This window comes from Lontra canadensis, unplaced genomic scaffold, assembly GCF_010015895.1.
Source record: "Lontra canadensis isolate GAN:19392208 unplaced genomic scaffold, GSC_riverotter_1.0 scaffold3, whole genome shotgun sequence".
NCBI classification, from domain to species: Eukaryota; Metazoa; Chordata; class Mammalia; order Carnivora; family Mustelidae; genus Lontra; species Lontra canadensis.
Genome location: NW_022630997.1, coordinates 21,637,382 through 21,656,034, shown reverse-complemented (window position 1 = coordinate 21,656,034; position 18,653 = coordinate 21,637,382). Strand labels below are relative to the sequence as shown.

General features: G+C 41.5%; 1 protein-coding gene across 2 annotated transcripts in view; it reads left to right on the top strand.

The window, feature by feature from the left end:
* Positions 1-18,653, top strand: part of ENTPD1 (ectonucleoside triphosphate diphosphohydrolase 1) — a 96,805-nt gene that overhangs the window by 32,375 nt on the left and 45,777 nt on the right. Inside the window, exons 1-2 of one of the 2 annotated variants that reach the window (XM_032883693.1) lie at positions 7,379-7,537; positions 12,927-13,054. In XM_032883693.1, the coding sequence (XP_032739584.1) occupies positions 7,486-7,537; positions 12,927-13,054 (180 nt within the window). In that variant the 5' untranslated portion in view covers positions 7,379-7,485. Of the gene's footprint in view, positions 1-7,378; positions 7,538-12,926; positions 13,055-18,653 lie in introns of those variants that run through there. The other variant, XM_032883703.1, reaches the window with a different exon arrangement.

Here is an 18,653-nt window from a genome sequence, read left to right as displayed (position 1 = left end):
ACTCCAAGCAGATGACCCCACCTCACCATGTTTATACATTCTCTCTTCACTCAGGGTGCAAAACTGAGTAGGATCCCACGTTCTTAGTTATATTCTAGATTTGAGGAAATACTGAAGTCATGGTGATGTAAGAAAGATGTTTGGGTTCAAAGCTGATAGCCAAGAAAGAATTCCTGATACATCTTTGGTACAAAATGGTGGTTTTATGAAAGCATGGGACAGGACCTGTGGGGAGAATGAGCTGCAATGGAGTCATGGGTAGTGGCCCATTATATAGTTTCAAGTTGGGAGGAAGTTAGGGATAGCAGAAGCCTCCCAGGTATTTTGGAAACAAGGTTTCCAGAATCCTGAGGGGGTAGCTATTTTTAGGAAAAGGTCATTTATTACTGTCCAGTAAAAACTCAGTCATGAAACTCTTCAGATGTTTATCAGTGGGTCATATGCTTGGAAGATGATTGCCACCTATCTTGGGGGAGAGGGGGTAGAGATAAAGGAAGTTTTCGAAGGAATTTTTATATGTTAATGTAGATTTACAGGATCCTGGGGATTGGGCTAAGATTGCCTTTTGCCCTTAGCAAATTATTAACATTGGGGCAGCTGAGTTCCCAGAGGAATGTTCTGCCTGGTTCAAGGACTTGTCAATGGACTGTAGGTAGTAAGGACATTTAATAATTTTTCTTCTGCTGTTGTTTCCCACATCAACAGGACTGAACATACCTTTTTAAAAATGCTTGGGCAAAGTTGGTAGGAGCTGCTCTCATCTGTTATATGTTGGTCTTACTAGTTTTGCTCTAGAAGGACACCCCTTTTTCCAAGGTCCAGGACCTTTCCTTAACCTTTCCTTCCTTCCACCTCACTAAATGAGTACAGAAAATAAGCTAAAAAAAAAAATCTAGGGGATTCTTAGATTGTCCCTCCCAAATATCAATTGTGTCTGTTATACTCTTGACAGGAACTAGATACTTAAGGTTGAGTTTTCACCTAAGTATCTAAAGTACAAATATTCTGTGTTCATGGCTAAAGAGAGACAAAGATCTAGGACAAAGTTGCCATGGGCATTTAGAAACTTGACTGTATCTTATCCAGAGAGCTGTTCCCTCCGGTGTTGTTACATAACAGCAGAGATACCTGAGAGGAGATGCCAAATTTCCCTCAAAATAAAGCTCCAGATCCACCCAAAGTATAGCCAAGTGACACCTGATGATTCTGCCCCAAAGAACAGAAAAAAGATTACACTGACCTAGGAAGGATGAACGAGTGGGAGTGGGGGGGGCAGCGATGCCTGCTTGGTCTCATCAGGTTGGTGAGTGGGTAGCAGGGTGGCAGAGTGGGCAGAGAATCGGCAAGGTCAGCATCAAACTACCAATGCACAACTTTCTATTTACCCATTCCTTACCTTCTGGGTTCCCAGTGTCTTTGCCCCTTTACTCCAAACTGTAAACCCTCTGTCAATTTTTCTTCTTTTGATCAAAGCCTTTGGGTTTTTAGGGATTTCTATTAAGAATTTTAAATTACATTCGTCCCTTGAAGGGCATCTTGGTTCTTTCCACAGTTTGGCAACCATGGCCATTGCTGCTATAAAACATTGGGGTACAGATGGCCCTTCTTTTCACTACATCTGTATATTTGGGGTAAATACCCAGTAGTGCAATTGCAGGGTCATAGGGAAGTTCTATTTTTAATTTCTTGAGGAATCTCCACACTGTTCTCCAAAGAGGCTGCACCAACTTGCATTCCCACCAACAGTGTAAGAGGGTTCCCCTTTCTCCACATCCCCTCCAACACATGTTGTTTCCTGTCTTGCTAATTTTGGCCATTCTAACTGGTATAAGGTGATATCTCAATGTGGTTTTAATTTGAATCTCCCTGATGGCTAGTGATGATGAACATTTTTTCATGTGTCTGATAGCCATTTGTATGTCTTCATTGGAGAAGTGTCTGTTCATATCTTCTGCCCATTTTCTGATATGATTATCTGTTTTGTGCGTGTTGAGTTTGAGGAGTTCTTTACAGATCCCGGATATCAATCTTTTGTCTATACTGTCATTTGCAAATATCTTCTCCCATTCCGTGGGTTGCCTCTTTGTTTTCTTGACTGTTTCCTTTGCTGTGCAGAAGCTTTTGATTTTGATGAAGTCCCAAAAGTTTATTTTGGCTTTTGTTTCCTTTGCCTTTGGAGACATAACTTGAAAGAAGTTGCTGTGGTTGATATCGAAGAGATTACTGCCTATGTTCTCCTCTAGGATTCCTGGGTGGCTCAGCCAGTGAAGTGTCTGCCTTTGGCTCAGGTCATGATCCCAGGGTCTTGGAATTAAGTCCCACATCAGGCTCCTTGCTCAGCTGGGAGCCTGCTTCTCCCTCTGCCTGCTATTCTCCCTGCTTATGTGTGCTCTCTCTCCCTCTCTGACAAATAAATAAATTAAAAAAAAGAATTTTAAATTACTCAGAGAATCAGGAAGAAAGGAGGGAATGGGGAAAGGAAGGAGGAGAAAGAAGGGAGGAAAAAGCAAGAGGGAGTAAGGACGGTCATGTGGTAAAATATTTTAAGAATTGCTCAGCGTGGAAGGGAATCAACATGCAAGCCAGTTGCTTGCTCGGTTAGCCCTTGGATGTTTGGGGATTTCAGAAGGGTTCTCACCATTCTGAGGATTGGTGGGGATGGGTCACTGTGCTTGGACTGCGCAGGTGCATGGTTTGTGCTGGGTACCTGCTTTCCTTCTGAGAGTCTGCAATGTTGGTGAGTGCTGAATGGAAGGTGCCTCTGTAGCCAGTTCTCAGTAAAATCCCTGGGCACTAGGTCTCTGGTGAACTTTCCTGATAGACAGTATTTCACATGTGTTGTCCCAACTCACTGCCAGGGGAATTAAGTATGTCCTGTGGTCTCCATTGGGAGAAGACCCCTGGAAGCTTGTGCCTGGTTTCCTCCAGACTTATTACCATGCTTTTTTCCCCCTCATTGCTGAGGCTTCATATCCTTTCACTGTAATAAGTCTTATTTGTGAATATGACCATATGCTGAGTCCTGAGTCCTAGGGAATCCGCATTCCTCCACCCAATGAGAACACACTGTACACATCGTTTCACATTTTTGCTTTTCACATATAAAATATTTCAAAGACAGTCTGCATCAACATTCATAGATCAAAATCCTTTTCATGCCTGCATAATATTACCTATAGTGTATTAGGATTATATATCCAGACCCTAATTAATGGACCTTTAGTCATTTTTAGTCTTGCTATTACAAATAATGAGGCACCAAACATCCCTATACATGGATCTTTTTGTACATTCATAAGTATTATCAGCAGGTTAAATCTTTAGAAGAAGAATTCTTGGGCCAAAGAATATATGTACTTTACTCTTTCATAGATATTATAAAATGTCCACCCACTAAAGAGGTTGTATGAATTTTTACTCCCACCAACATGTAGGAAATGCCTGTTTCCCCCACAGCATTACGGTTAAATAGAATTTCTTTACTGAATTTCCTTCCTGAAAAGTCACCTTCTTTAGACGCATAGTTCTATGGATTTTAACAAATGTATATAGTCATTTAACTACCATCACAATCAAAATATAGAGTATTTCTATCATCTCTGAAAGTACCGTTGTGATCTTTGGTAGTCAGTCCTCTGTCTCTGAACCTCGACCCACTGATCTCATTTCTATCCTTAGTTTTGCTTTTTCTAGAATATCATGTAAATGAAATCATACAGTATATAGCCTTTTGAGTCTGGTTTCTTTCGCTTAGCATATGCTTTTGAGATTCATCCATGTTGTTGTAATTCTCAGTAGTTTATTCCTTTTTTGTTGCTAACTAGAATTCCATATGGCTGTGTCATAATTTAGGTATATTCACTAGTTGATGGGCACTTGGGTTATTTTGAGTTTTGGGTAGGCATATGTCTTAATTTTCCTTGGATAAATGCCTTACGAGTGGGATTGCCTGGTCATATGGCAAGTGTATGCTTGACTTCATGAGAGGCTGCCAAACTCTTTCCAAAGTGGGTGTGCCATTTTGCATCGACAGCAACATATGAGAGTTTCAGTTACTCCACATCCTTGCCAACATTTTGTTGTTGTTGTTGTTGTTGTTTTTAATTTTGGCCATTCTAATAAGTATGTAGTAATGTTATACATTTATCAAAGTAAAAAAAAAACTTTGCTATCTTCGGTAAGTGATAAAAGCAATCTCATTTTTTCATTTACATTTCTTTAATTAAGGGAAATTAGAAGACACTTAATATGTTAAGAATATATATTGCTCTTCAAATTGCCTATTCAGGTATTTTTCTATTAGGTAGGTTGATCATATCCTTTTTTTTTTTTTAATTTTTTTAAGATTTTTTATTTATTTATTTGACAGACAGAGATCACAAGTAGGCAGAGAGGCAGGCAGAGAGAGAGGAGGAAGCAAGCTCCCCACTGAGCGGAGAGCCCAATATGGGGCTCGGTCTCAGGACCCTGGGGCCATGACCTGAGCTGAAGGCAGAGGCTTTAACCCACTGAGCCACCCAGGCGCCCCGGTTGATTATATTCTTAATGATTTTAATGACTATATATTAAGGTAACCAAATGGTTCATAGTTGTTGTGAACATTTTCCTTAGTTTGTCAGGTTTTACTATGTTTATGGCATATTTTGCTGCAGAAATATTTTAATGTTTTATATTAAGTACATCTCATGGGTGCAAAGATGTGGAGGTAGAAATGAGAGAATTTATGAATGGCAGGTATAGAACACAGGGGACTATAAGTCTAGACAACCTGGGTGAGTCAATTTACCCAACCTTGACTGTGACCCCCAAACTAGTGATATATGGCCAGTACAGATTTTCTTAAGTCTGTCTCACTGGCTACAAAGAACCCAAGCTTATTGACAAATGCAGCTGCTTTGAAAAAGGGTAGAGTCCCAAGGGTGTAATTCTTCAATTCAGATGTGGAAGAGGATTCATTTAGTGAAAGCAATGTACTTATTGCAGAGACCATCAATACACGAGATTGTTATGCTTGTTGGCTGGGACACAGGGAATTCCTGTCTGCGGTCTCAGTGATATCATTTTGCTGGAAACAGCCCTCCTCCTTGCCAGCCCTATACTTGAATATGGAATTCCATGATGACCACAAAGACTTATTGTGCTCCATGCCGTCTATGGGCATAATAATGCAGGAGAGGCCAGAAGGGATATGGATGAGGAGGTAGATGGTATGGTGGGACAAAGTAAGGGGAAGGAGAGTGAGGAAGGGGACTCCTTTGCTTCCTTATTTGCCACACACAGAGCCCCTATGGGCATTTGATTTCTGCAGTCATTAACATTTTTAGAGTCAAGCATACCAAGTGAAAGTCAGTTACTTGCTGCTAATCTGAAAAGAGCATAGCTCACAGCAAGAGCTGTGGGGTGGGGAGCATGGGGTTGGCAGAATCTGATTTGGAGGAAGAGCTTGTTCTATACCCCTACTACCATTTCCACTGCCTGGTGTCTCTAGATGGGCTCCTCCCACCCAAAGCTGAATCTGTGAAGGGGTTCACTCAGGATCAGCTAGGCTACTTTGTTAAAATAAATGCACTCCTTTTCTAAAGAGCTGTGAACTGAGATTAACAATCTAATTAACATTTCAAAGACTAGGACTAAAATATCAAATAAAAGCAAATGACATCCTCTGAAGTCTGTGGTTCAAGAGATCAGTGGGACAAGATGTGGGTAATCCACTCAGCTATCCATCTCTACCTCTCTTTCCATTTCATCTTCCACCTTTCCCTTCCCCTCTTATTCAGTCTTCTTGCACAGTGTCCCCAAAGCCTGACTCAATTGTGTTTTCCCTCCCTCTCATTTGCCTTTTGCCCTTTAACTAACTGGTTATCATTGAGGCCTTGCTGCTTATTTTTAGTATTTGTGTATTTATTGACATTGTACTGACTTCCTTGACTTAAAAACACAGGCAGGAAAAAAACCCCACCAAATTAAACTGCTTTGTCCTCAAACTAGGCTCTGGATTTATTAATTGGAAAAATATGGGGGGGGGTGTGAGATGGAATAAGATCTTTCCATTTGAACAGAACTTGAGATTCTTTTGCACTGAATCTAGGAACAAAGCTGAGTCATTTCTACATGTCCCTAATCCAGAGCAATGGCTGAGGCAATGAAGTGGGCGTGAGAGATCTGGATTGCTGTTTGCAAGATGTATGACTTTGAGCAAGTCCCTTAACCTCTTGGGGAATTACAATCTCAGCTTCTGTTACTTAGCTCCAAGCTTCTGACTATCATGGACTGAAGACTCTATTTTAAAAGATACAACACTGTCTGGTATCATCTGTGACAACAGTCCTGACAAACCCTCCAGCCAAATCCCCAAAGTCAGTCACTTTTCACTTATGGATGTTGGGATTGGGTCCCCACATACAGCGCTATTACTATGTGCCAAGCACTGTACTAAGCTTCAGTCATGTGGTCCAAGATAGGGCAGTGGTTTAAAAGCCTGGCTTCTGTGCTTACTTCTACATCAGTATAACTCTGAGCAACTCCCTTAACCTGTGACTGAGTTTCCTCATCTGTAAAATGACAATGATGATGATGATGATAGTACCCGTAATTCTGACCTTGTTTAGAAAAGGGTCTTTACCAATGTAATTAAAGGTCTTAAGATCATTCTGGATTTCAGGTGGGCCCTAAATTCTATGACTAACATCCTGATGAGAGAAAAGAGGGAAATATGACATACACAGACATAGGGAGAAAGGCCATGTGCAGACAGTGATTAGAGAGATGCAGTCATAAGCCAAAGAATGCCAGGAGCCAGCAGAAGCCAGACAAGGCAAGAAAGGAATCATTTCCAGAGACTTTGGCCCTGTTGACACCTTGATTCTGGACTTCCAAAATCATGAGAGAATAAATTTCTGTTGTTTTAAGTCACCAAGTTTGTGGTAGTTTGTTGTGGTAGCTCTAGGAAGTTGATACAGACGATAAAAGTACATCTACCTCCCAGGAGGGTTAAATGAGTGGTTATATTTAAAGTTCTAACGGTACCGGGTGCCTGGGTGGCTCAGTCTGTTGAACATCTGCCTTCAGCTCATGTCATGATGCCAGGGTCCTGGGATCAAGCCCCGCATTGGGCTCACTGCTTAGAGGGGAGTCTCCTTCTCCCCCCTCTCTCTGTCTGCTGCTCTCCCTGCTTGTGCTCTCTCTCTCTCTCTCTCAAATGAATAAATAAAATCTTTTAAAAAAACGTGCTAAGAGCAAAATGTGGACTACAGTGAGGGCTCTTGAAGTATCGGCTGCTATGTATTGTTAGCTCACTGGATCTTACCTAGCAACCCTATGAAGTAGGTACTATTATGACTCCCATTTGCACATGGAGAAATGGAGGCTTAGAGAGGTTAAGCAAAGGTGAGATTGTCTGGACTCTGCTCTAGCTTGACCCACACTTCAGAAGTCCCTGGAGTTGAACTTTCTGCTCATGGATCCTGGTTGGCTTGGTGACCCCTCATGATGTTCTCTCAGCAAAGATTCTTTGGTACTGATCTACCAAGACCAGAAGGTATAGAGAAGACCTCCCATGTAGTGGTGTTTATTACTCCTGGATACATCTTACAGCCCTGGTCTTGGCACAGGCTCTGCTCCAACAGAATCAGGCTCTGTCTACACTTGGTTGTTTGTCCTATGACCTGACCTCAATGAGGTAGCCTCAGCACCTCATGACAACAGACAGGTGTATGCTGCCTAAAAGGCGCACCGCCCCCACCCCCCGCTGACTCCAGGGACTTCAAAGGCCCCTATGCTACTGAGTGTAGACTATACAAATGATTAGAAATAAGTCAGATCACTTAGAGTAAGGCAATGCCCTTGCTGGAACCTGCAAGGTCCTATAAGAAAGCAACCCGGTTACCCACCTGACCATCTTTTATCATTCTCCCCTGCATCACTCTCCATGAGTAATGACCTCATGGCCAAGTACTGTCCCACCTTAGGGCCTTTGCACATGTAGTCTGGTTGCCTTTAATGTTCTTGCCCAACAGTTATGCATGCTTTCTTTTTTACTCCCCTTGACTCTCATCAATATCACCACCTCAGAGAGGCCTTTCTGATTCAACTTATCCTTCTTCTTTACCTTTCCTGCTTTTTCCCCCTCCTTAACACTTATGATGTAACATGCCATAAATTTTACTTATCTTGCTTATTGTCTTTTCTTCCAAACTATGATATAAGTACCATGAGGATGGGGATGCTTATCTGTTTTGTTCACTACTATAGCTCAGAGCCTAGGACAGGACTAGTGAACAGTATAATGTATTCCCTAGATAATTGTTGAGTGACTAATTGAAAGAATGAGTGAAGCAAAGCCCCTCCTTGACAATAACTATGAAACTCTCCAACTGAAGTGGGTCAAGTCATGAAGTATCTAGAAGCAGCACCCAAAGAGAGAACTAGTGGAACAATTGAGCTTTGAAGCTTATGGAGGGAACATAACCTCTTATTGAGCTTGATTTTAAAGGAGACAAGGTGGGGGCGCCTGGGTGGCTTAGTAGGTTAAAGCCTCTGCCTTTGGCTCTGGTCATGATCCCAGATCCTGGGATCGAGCCCCGCATCAGGCTCTCTGCTCGGCGGGGAACCTGCTTCCCCCCCCCCCCCCCGCCTGCCTTTCTGCCTACTTGTGATCTCTGTCTGTCAAATAAATAAATAAAATCTTTAAAAAAAAATAAAGGAGACAAGGAAAAGGATGTGGTGGAGAAAGAGGGGAACAGACTTCTAAGTGATAGAGAAATCTCAGACTTCTCTGGAAAAATCAAAATCCAAAATTCATTTATTCATTCAACTGGGAACACAGCAATGACCAAATCAGCAATGACCAAGGGTACTTACACTCTAGTGGTCATCATGTCAGGCAGTATGATCTTGGAGAAAAACATCTGCTTATTGGAATGGTGAGATTGGAAGGGCTTATATTTCCAGAGGGCTGAGAGGTCTAGATCAGTGTGGCTTTCAACTGGCAGCCTGTAAGAAGCTATCTTAGATTCTTGATCTGGAAAAGCCCTGGGAAGGTCAGTTATGGGAGATTTCTGCAGCCACAGGAAGGGTGGATTCTTATAGGGAAGGGCATTAGAAAGGGTGAGGTCTGAGAAAGGGCTGTTGTACAGAGGTAGAGGTGACTGGAGGGGGTGATATCACCATAGAAGAGGGTAGGTCAAAGACGTCTGGAATGAACTGAGAAATTGAGAAAGGATCTTAAAGCCCCAGAGTGTTAGAACAATCTAAATGTGTGTCACCAAGAACAACTACTTAAGGGAAGGGAAGGAACAAGATAGGAGAGTTGGTGCAGGGACTTTGATGCCGGGATTTGGGACCAGATGAGGCCAGATTAGAACCAATCCCTAACTTCAGTGACTGTCCCATCACTGGCCTTTGTGAAGGCCCACAGGAAGGACCACAGTACTCTATTGCTGTTTACCCTCCAGCACTTGTCTGTGTTTGCTCTTCTCTGTGTGACAAGCCAAGCTTAGCCCAGATGTAACTGATCAAACTGGAAATGGTCTGAAACTAGTGAGTCATACAGGATCTGCAGAGTAAAACTTTCGTGATTTTTGCCTAAAACCTACCACACCTTTCAACACTCCAAATCTTCTTATTAATGTAGTAAAATTTTAAGATATTACATCTTTGGTATCATGAAGTGAGATGGCTGGGATTTCTCTGTTTGGCAGAATTTTGATCTTCCTTTTAATAGGATGCTAGCTGTAGATGTCAGGAGGGCTGTTTGTGTAAGAATCGAAAGATCATTTTTTCTTTTTTGTTCTTTTCCTCTGACATCGCTAATTGGCTTGAAATCAATCTGTTTTTACAAAGCTTGGGTTTCCTTCAGTTTTGTCTCTCAAGTGAAGAGCTGAACTTTCTACCTGACTCTCACCTTAAATAGAAACATTTTCTCGCTTGTCATATGAAAAGGAAAAAATGGGAGGGAAGCGGTAGTCTTGAATTCTTTAGTACAGTGAGACAATTCAAAGGAAGGCAAACACAACACTTTGCCATTACATATTTTGATAAAAAGTGTTCCTTGAAATTGTTTTTTGAAATGCCATTTCACATTGTGTGATAGAAACTGAATTTCTGTTATCCACCAGGTAAATGAAGGGCTTTCAGGGAAGTGGGGGAGAGAGAGTCACTGTGAATTTTCCGTAGCAATTTGACTGTTGCAGTCACAGCATCTGAAAGAGTTCTGGGGGCCAGAGAAGAGGGGGCAGTAACCTAAGTGGGTTCCCTTTTTATGAGCACATCCCAGCTACGTCCCCCGTGGATCCCCACATCTAGTGGTATGGCTAGTACCACCTCCTAAGAGGAGATTAAGGGCTTTTGAAAACTACCTGCCTTAAGCCATAGAAAACATGGTAATATTTTAATTGCTCCTCTCTGGTAATCTAGCCAGTTATATGAAAAACAAATTTAGTCATTATTATTTCATTTTTTTGTAATAAAGTTTTAAAAATTGTGTATGAGAAATTCTGAAAGTTTCTCGCTGATCTAAGTTTTTCTTGTCATATCTGTCATAAGAATATGATGAAAATCTTCAATATAATCTGAAAATATGGATGTCACTGCAAAAGCTGGGCAAATGTGGAAAAGTATATATCTACCTGTCCAGGAATAATAATGTAAGTAAATAATCTCATTAGGAAATGGAAGAGAGAGTCATGTCAGGCTGTTTCCCACCTCAGGGCTTTTGCAGCTGCTGTTCCCTCTTTCTGGAATGTTCTTACTCCTTCTCATGGCTGGTATTTTCTCATCATCCAGGTCTCAGTCAAATGTCGCCTTCTTGGAGAGGCTTTCCTGACCCTTAGTTGAATCCTCCAATCCCAACTCTGCTGCATATCCCATTCCTTGGTTCTAGTTCCCATGAAACTGTGTAATATCCCTTAGTTTAAATTTCTTCTTAGTATATATCATGACCTGGAGTTGCTGGTTTATGACTTCTGTTCTGGGTTATTTATCTCCCCAGCCAGATTGTGAACTCCAAAGAGCAGGGACCTTTTTGGTCTTTGTCACTACTAAGATTAGTGCCCAAATAGATGTGGAAGGAAAATGAGAGCAAAATTGTCATATATGAAAACTAAATAACTAAATAGATTTTTGGGGGGAACAGCTTGAGGGAGCCAAGCTTTCAGAATTCAGTTTAAATAGAAACCGCTGCAGTGTGCTGCCCTTGGTATTAGATCTGTAATCGTTCATGCCAAGTGCTGCTTGTAATGAGCTATGTTTGTCAATACCATCACTTTGGGAACTGAGGCAGGTAGTGCCTAGGGGGTTCTTTTCCAGATGCCAGAGCTCTGGAATCAAACAGGAGACTTCTGCCACTCCAGTTGTATCAGGATATTTTGGCTTCAGAGTATTAAAATCCTGACTCTAACGGGGTCAAAGCATAAGTCGCATGGGAAGTTTGGAGCAGGGATTATTCTTTTAGCAGTTCAAAATGCTGTGAAAGACTCAAGTGTTGTCCATCTCTCTGTTCTGCCATCATTGAATGTCATCTTATCCAGGCAGGGTAATGTGTGAGGAAGACAAGAGTGCTGCCATTCTTTTCCTAGACTTGCGCCAGCAGACTTCCTCCAGGGTCTCAGGGGCCATTTTGGGGTATACATGCATTGTTGAACTAATCTTTGGTGAGGGAATGAGATTATGCACAACAATAAGGCTTGATCCTGAGCCTAAGGGGTGGAGTGTATCCTTTTCTCATGAGGTATGTGGACTGCTTGGGGAGTGGCAATCATCTCAACAATACTGAGGTTCTTTTGGGAGGGGAGAAGGAGAGGAAGTGTTGTATATTTCATCTATTGTTCCTATGCTTAGAAGCAGAAGCTAATGGGATTGCTAAAGCTTTTCTTTTAAGTTTTGTACTGTGTGGTCTGATAAGTAAAGACTAGTTTAAGATTCTAGAGGTTGATGAGCAGACTGGAGACCCATACAGTTACAGTCCTTTGGATTAAGTCCAAGCTTCTGCTCAAGAGCTTGGGGAGGAGCTCCTGTTTCAGCACGTGGTGCCTGCTGCTGTTCAAGTGGGAGACCCAGAGGGGGAGAGTCAGTCGGGCTCCTCTTTTAGCTGTTTTAATCCCATGCCCTGTCTTTAGAGAAGTGCAATCTATTCTGCAGAGCCCATCTCATTCTGTGTGTTTCTTTATTGCTTTATCTTACCCATCTTTTCCAAAGCCTAAGAAAAAAAGTTTAGGGATGGTTTGGGAAGTTGAGAGAGGAAGGGAGTGAGTTGTCAGAATGGAGGAGTCGGGCAGCTTTCCATTTCTTGTTTACTTCCGCTATATGCTCTGTTTGTGATGACCAAAGTAACTTGTGCCTTTTATATGATTCTCTTTGGAGCTTTATTATGTCCCATGACAGGCTGAGACTAAGAATAGATGAGATAATGTAAATGAAGAAATGTTCAAAACTTCACAGCCTCTACACCGTTACAAATTACAACATTTAAGTGTGGGTGAAATGTGAGGGGTGCATCAATCCAGAAAATGGCATGGACCGTTGGGACTTAGACGTTTGATGATATTTTCCTAATATTTTTGAACATCTTAAACATTTTGTGGTAGATTTTAAAAAAGAGGGCAATCCTTGCTTTTTTGTTGTTGTTTGTACCTTCACAGACCAGCATGACCGATTAAACAGCCAATTTGGGATTCTTCCCTGTCCTCATTCCTTATCTGGTCATTGACCTAATTCTGTCCATTCTCCTTACCACAACCACTAACAGTCTTGGCCCTTATCACAGAACTGGCAAATCCTTTTGTTCTTGAATTATTTCCCTATAATAAAGATGAATTTTTATCTGTCTTTGATGTCTCCAGATAGCTAGCACAAGACCTTACCGAAACTGGAGGAAAATCAATTTTTTTTTTATTTCTTGTTGATATTTTCTTTTCTTCTTTTGGTTTCAGAGTCTGAACTGAAGAATTTTTGTTCCAGAAATATACTGATCATCCTTGGCTTCTCCTGTATCATAGCTGTGATTGCTTTGATTGCTGTGGGGTTGACCCAGAACAAACCATTGCCAGAAAATGTTAAGGTAACTCAAATCTGAGGGGGTCTGGCTGGGATGCAGTGGGGGAAGGGGAAGGAGGGTATGGTAAATTAGAGCATACAGGAGGGGTGGAGATTCTGGCAGCCCAGGAGCAAGTCAATATCCACTGGATTAGGGAGGTAAAATGGAGTGATGCTCACGGCAGAAGAGGGAATGTCTTGAGTCAATTGGTGGTAGAAAGATAATTATCTTTATGCTTGTTCAGTGATAATTGTTAGTACTTTGAGAGAAACAAATACTTTATTCACTACATCCAGATATTATGTGATGCTATTTTGTGCTGATATTCTATGACTTAGTGTTATCTCTACTTTTTTTTTAAAGATTTTATTATTTATTTGACAGAGAGAGATCACAAGTAGGCAGAGAGGCAAGCAGAGAGAGAGGAGGAAGCAGGCTCCCTGCCGAGCAGAGACTCAATCCCAGAACCCTGAGATCATGACCTGAGCCGAAGGCAGAGCCTTAACCCACCGAGCCACCCAGGCGCCCCATGTTATCTCTACTTCTTATTCATTGTTTCACTGTGGCTCTGTCACAACACTGCACTCTTTGATCTTCTTACTCAATCATCATTACTATACCAAAATAATTAAATTTGTTAGAAAGCATTACATAAAGTAGTTTGGAAGTCAAAGATTATGAAGAAAATTTTTTCCTCTTTTTCAGAATATTAAAGAAAGCAGCAAAGTCAATGAAAAAAAAACACAGAGAACCACATACATGTATCCAATATAGTGATTTGAAATTAATTCATGGGTAGACATATTTCTTCAAAATTTCCACATTTGAAGAGCTAGTTAATATCATTAAAAATAATTAGGGGTCATTAACTTTGCTGTGATATATTTCTACTTCCTTCCAAATTCACCAATGTAAAATTTCAAAGACATGAATATGTTACAAATAGCTTGTAATGTCACTATTTTATTTAATCTTAGTTAAAAAGCATGTGAAAAATTTAAGTTTATGTTGTAAATGCAAGATTTTAAACTTTCATTGAAATTAAATAAATGTATAAGTAAATAAATCTAAAAGGGCCCAGAATATACCAATTTGCTAATGTTGTACATATTGGCACAAATGTACACGTAGATGATGACATGTCTAGAAGTTCACTTGACCATGGAGGCTCTAGAATACATGTGCAGAAGTTTATTTTCTTGTATTTGAAGACACCAAACTGTGAGACTGGAATGACGGATGCATATGCCAGGCTTCTAAAGCTTTTGCCATCCACCCAAATCAGTCGCTATGTAGTAGAGGTCTGGATGTTACATTGACATTCCTTTGTGACATGAACTCAACTCAGTATTGCTGTGCACAGCAACCCCTTTGTCAGCTCAGAAGGCTGATATTATCTCATTGTCAATGGTCTCTTGCCGTTTAATATTGAGTGATGTTGGCTCTCTTGGCAAAACTTCACTCACAGTTGAAGCCTCGTGACATCTTGGTTCTGCTATTTGTTTACCAGCTCCAAAAGTACATGATTGCCTTCTTCTTGATTTGACCTTTTTACATGTTCATTATTGCATCATTGGAGAAGGGGACTGCCTAGGAGGCAAAATCGATGACAGACTTGAGCTCTGTGTTCCCAGTGAATACTTCTGGTCATGGATGACTTTCCTGCATTTGTAGCGGTCATCATTGACTCTGTTGTGATTTTATCTTGTGTTGGCCCCAGAAAATGGAACAGGTCTTTAAATAAGAGGTATGAGGGGATGCCTGGGTGGCTCAGTTGGTTAAGCGGCTGCCTTCGGCTCAGGTCATGATCCCAGAGTCCTGGGACCCCACATCGGGCTCCTTGCTCAGCAGGGAGCCTGCTTCTCGCTCTGCCTCTGCCTGCCACTCTATCTGCCTGTGCTCACTCTCACGCTCTCTCTCTCTCTCTGACAAAAAAATAAATAAAATCTTAAAAAAAAAAAAAAGAGGTATGAGTATTTGAAGAGTAGATAGTGGCATATGAAATGGATCTTCATAGCAATATCACTGGTTTATTTTACACAAAGATCACTTTATATATGCAAAGTAGTCATTTATTAAGATCATATACTAATTTTAATAAGATTATTGGCAAATATTAAGGACAAAAATATTTTAGGAACTTGTCTTTGGTGATGGCTTTAAGCTACGTATACTTAATTTCATAGTCACTAGCCATATGTAGCTATTTCAACTTAGGTTAATTAAAATAAAATAATATAATATAATATAATTTTGTTCCATAACTGCACTAGCCACATTCCAAGCACTCACTCAATAGCCTCACATGGCTGGTGGATACTAAACTGGACAATGCAGACTTAGAACATTTCCACTGGGGCAGAAAGCTCAATTGGACATTGCTGCTTTAGAGCATACTCTTTGATAATATCCTCGAAATCATTTAAAACCAAGTTTGAGGAATAAGGTATATGATAAAACATTATAAAATCCAAAATAAGGAAAAAGAAATGAGACTTTTTCTTGTGTGGTTTGTAAACCAGTACCAGGATCATCCCAGATATCACGAACTACTAACGGGCTTTGAGTAGTTTGTTGAAATAAATTTATTTCCTTTCAAAAATGATGATTTAAACGATAATACTTATTTCAATATTTGTACCTGGTACATTTGTTTTAAAAACCTATAACATCGTGGGGCACCTGGGTGGCTCAGTGGGTTAAAGCCTCTGCCTTCGGCTCAGGTCATGATCTCAGGATCCTGGGATTGAGCCCTGCATCGGGCTCTCTGCTCAGCAGGGAGCCTGCTTCCTCCTCTCTCTCTGCCTGCCTCTCTGCCTACTTGTGATCTCTCTCTCTCTCTGTCAAATAAAGAAATAATTTTTTTTAAATTAAAAAAAAATAAAAACCTATAACATTGAACTTCCAGGGAAGGTAGTGGAGTAGGAGGACCCTAAGTTCTCCTCATTCCATGGAACACGATAGTATCCACATCAGTGTAAATAACCCAGAAAACGATTTGAAGACTGACAGAAGAGACTCTTCACAGCTAAATGTAGGGAAGAGGCCATCTCAAAGAGAATAAGAAGGGTGGAGACACATTTGGAAGTTAAATGGACCTGTCTATAGTGGGGAGGAACGATACGGGCATGGAAAGGGGAGAGGACAAGACCATCACACCAAGTACCTCAGGTGCACAGGGATTCTGCATGAAACCAGAGAGGTTTAACTTCCTGAGTTCTTAAAATCAGCAGGGATTAATATCTGGAAATTTGAAAATTAGTGGGCTCAGTTCTGGAAAAGTCAGGAAGATGAGAGGAAAACAGCACCCTTAAACAGCCCTGTGGAGACACAGCATAGAAGTAGCAGCTTGAAAAGCACCTGGGGTGTGCAGGAGGGAGATTTGTTTACTAATCTCAGAGCATGTGCTTGGAGGGGCAGGGATCACTGGGAGACTTCTCCAGGAACAAAGGAGCTAGTGGATGCCATTTCCTTCCTCCACCGTCCAGCATAAACACATGGATACCTGTGACCCAGCACTTCTCCAACAACACTACCTAACTTGCTAACAGCCTGCCCCACCCTGTGTTCTCCTATGGACCTGCTGGTACCAACCAGGCCTCACTCCAGGTCTTCTTTCACTACAGACCTTACTAATACCACCCACACTGCCCCCAAGTGCTTCTTGAGATCCACTCCATCCAATCCAGCCAGCCTTGGTTCTGGTGGCTACAGGTCCCCTTTCACAACAGCCCTAAGCAAACCTTGCTAGCACTGTGTGCCCCCCCGCCCATCCCCGCATTCCTGCATTCTCCCATGAACCTGTCCCCTCCAGTATGCCCTTGGCCAAAGCCTATCCAAAGTGGTGCCACAAGCCCGACAGTATGCAACCAGCCCTGACAGGCCAGCACCACTCCAAAGTGACTCCTGTCCTGGGGACAGTGGAAGAGACCACACTACACACACCATACAGACCAGTCTGATTGTAGCACCAGCAGTGGGCTGGCACCTGATGTCTGGTATGACTGCAGGTCCTGGCCACCTATGAAAGCCTCTCAAAAGACAACACACACAAAAAATGCCCTATAGTTGGTGTTACCGCATCTCTGGCAAACTCCTGGTCTGACTCAACTCAAGCTGAAAGTGGCCCAAGACTGGCCCACTAACAACACAGGGATCAGACCCTGCCTATAACAGGCAAAGAGAGCCATCACAGACAGCTGGACTGAAGGCAAGAGTGGCTCAGCCACAACAGCGGGACACATACATCACATATAGGAGATACCCCTGAAGTGCCAGGTTCTGGTAAACTGTGCAGTAAGGCACTACAGGACTTCTTCATAAGGCCATTACTGTCAAGTAAATGAGACATAGCTATCTTTCTTAACACAGAGAAACAGATGCAGAGAGTTAGACTAAGGGAGGAGACAGAGGAATATATCCCAAATGAAAGGACAGGACAAAATCACTGCAAGAGAGCTAACAAATAGAGATAAGTAATATGCTTGTAGAGAATTTGAAGTAATGGTTATAAAGATACTCACTGGACTCTTAACAAAGAGAAAACCAAAAAGATGGGCACCTCGGTGGCTCAAGTGGTTGAACAACCAGCTCTTGGTTTTGGCTCAGGTTGTGATCATAGTGTTGTGATATCAAGCCCTGTATCAGGCTCTGTGCTCAGCTCAGAATCAGTTTGGGATTCTCTCTCTCTCCTTCTCCCTCTGTCCCTCCCTGTGTTCTCTCTCTCTTTCTCTCTCTCTCTCTTTCAATAAATAAATAAAATCTTTACGGAAAAAAAGGAAAACAAAAATGAACCAGAGATGAAGTACTCAATAACTCAAATTAAAACTACATTAGATGGAATAAATAGTAGACTGGAGGAAGAAGGAGAATGGATCAGTGACTGGAGCACAGAGTAATGGAAAGCATCAAGCTGAACAGGAGCTAAGAAAGAAATAATTAAAAATTAAAAAACAGGGAACTCAGTGACACCATCAAGCATAAAAACATTCACATAATAGGGGTCCCAGAAAGAGAAGAGAGGGAAAAGGGAGCAGAAAATTTATTTGAAGAAATAATAATTGAAAACTTCCTGAATCAGGAGAAGGAAACAGAAATCCAGATCCAGGGGCGCCTGGGTGGCTCAGTGGGTTAAAGCCTCTGCCTTCAGCTCAGGTCATGATCTCAGAGTCCTGGGATCGAGCCCTCCATCGGGCTCTCTTGCTCAGCAGGGAGCCTGCTTCCCCCTCTCTCTCTGCCTGCCTCTCTGCCTACTTGTGATCTGTCTGTCAAATAAATAAATAAAAATAAAATCTTAAAAAAAAAAAAGAAATCCAGATCCAGGAGGCACAGAGAGCCTCCAACAAAATAACCCAAGGAGGTCTACACCAAGACATATAGTAGTTAAAATGGCAAAAAGTAGTGATAAAGAGAATTTTAAAAGCAGTAAGAGAAAATAATTACTTATAAGGGAAATCCCATAAGCCTGTAGCTAATTCTTTAGCAAAAACTTTGCAGGCCAAAAGACAGTGGCATAATACATTTACACTGATGAAAGAAAAAAACCTGCAGCCAAGAATACTCTATCCAGCAAGGCTATCATTCAAAATAGAAGGAGAGAGAGTTTCCCAGACAAACAAAAGTT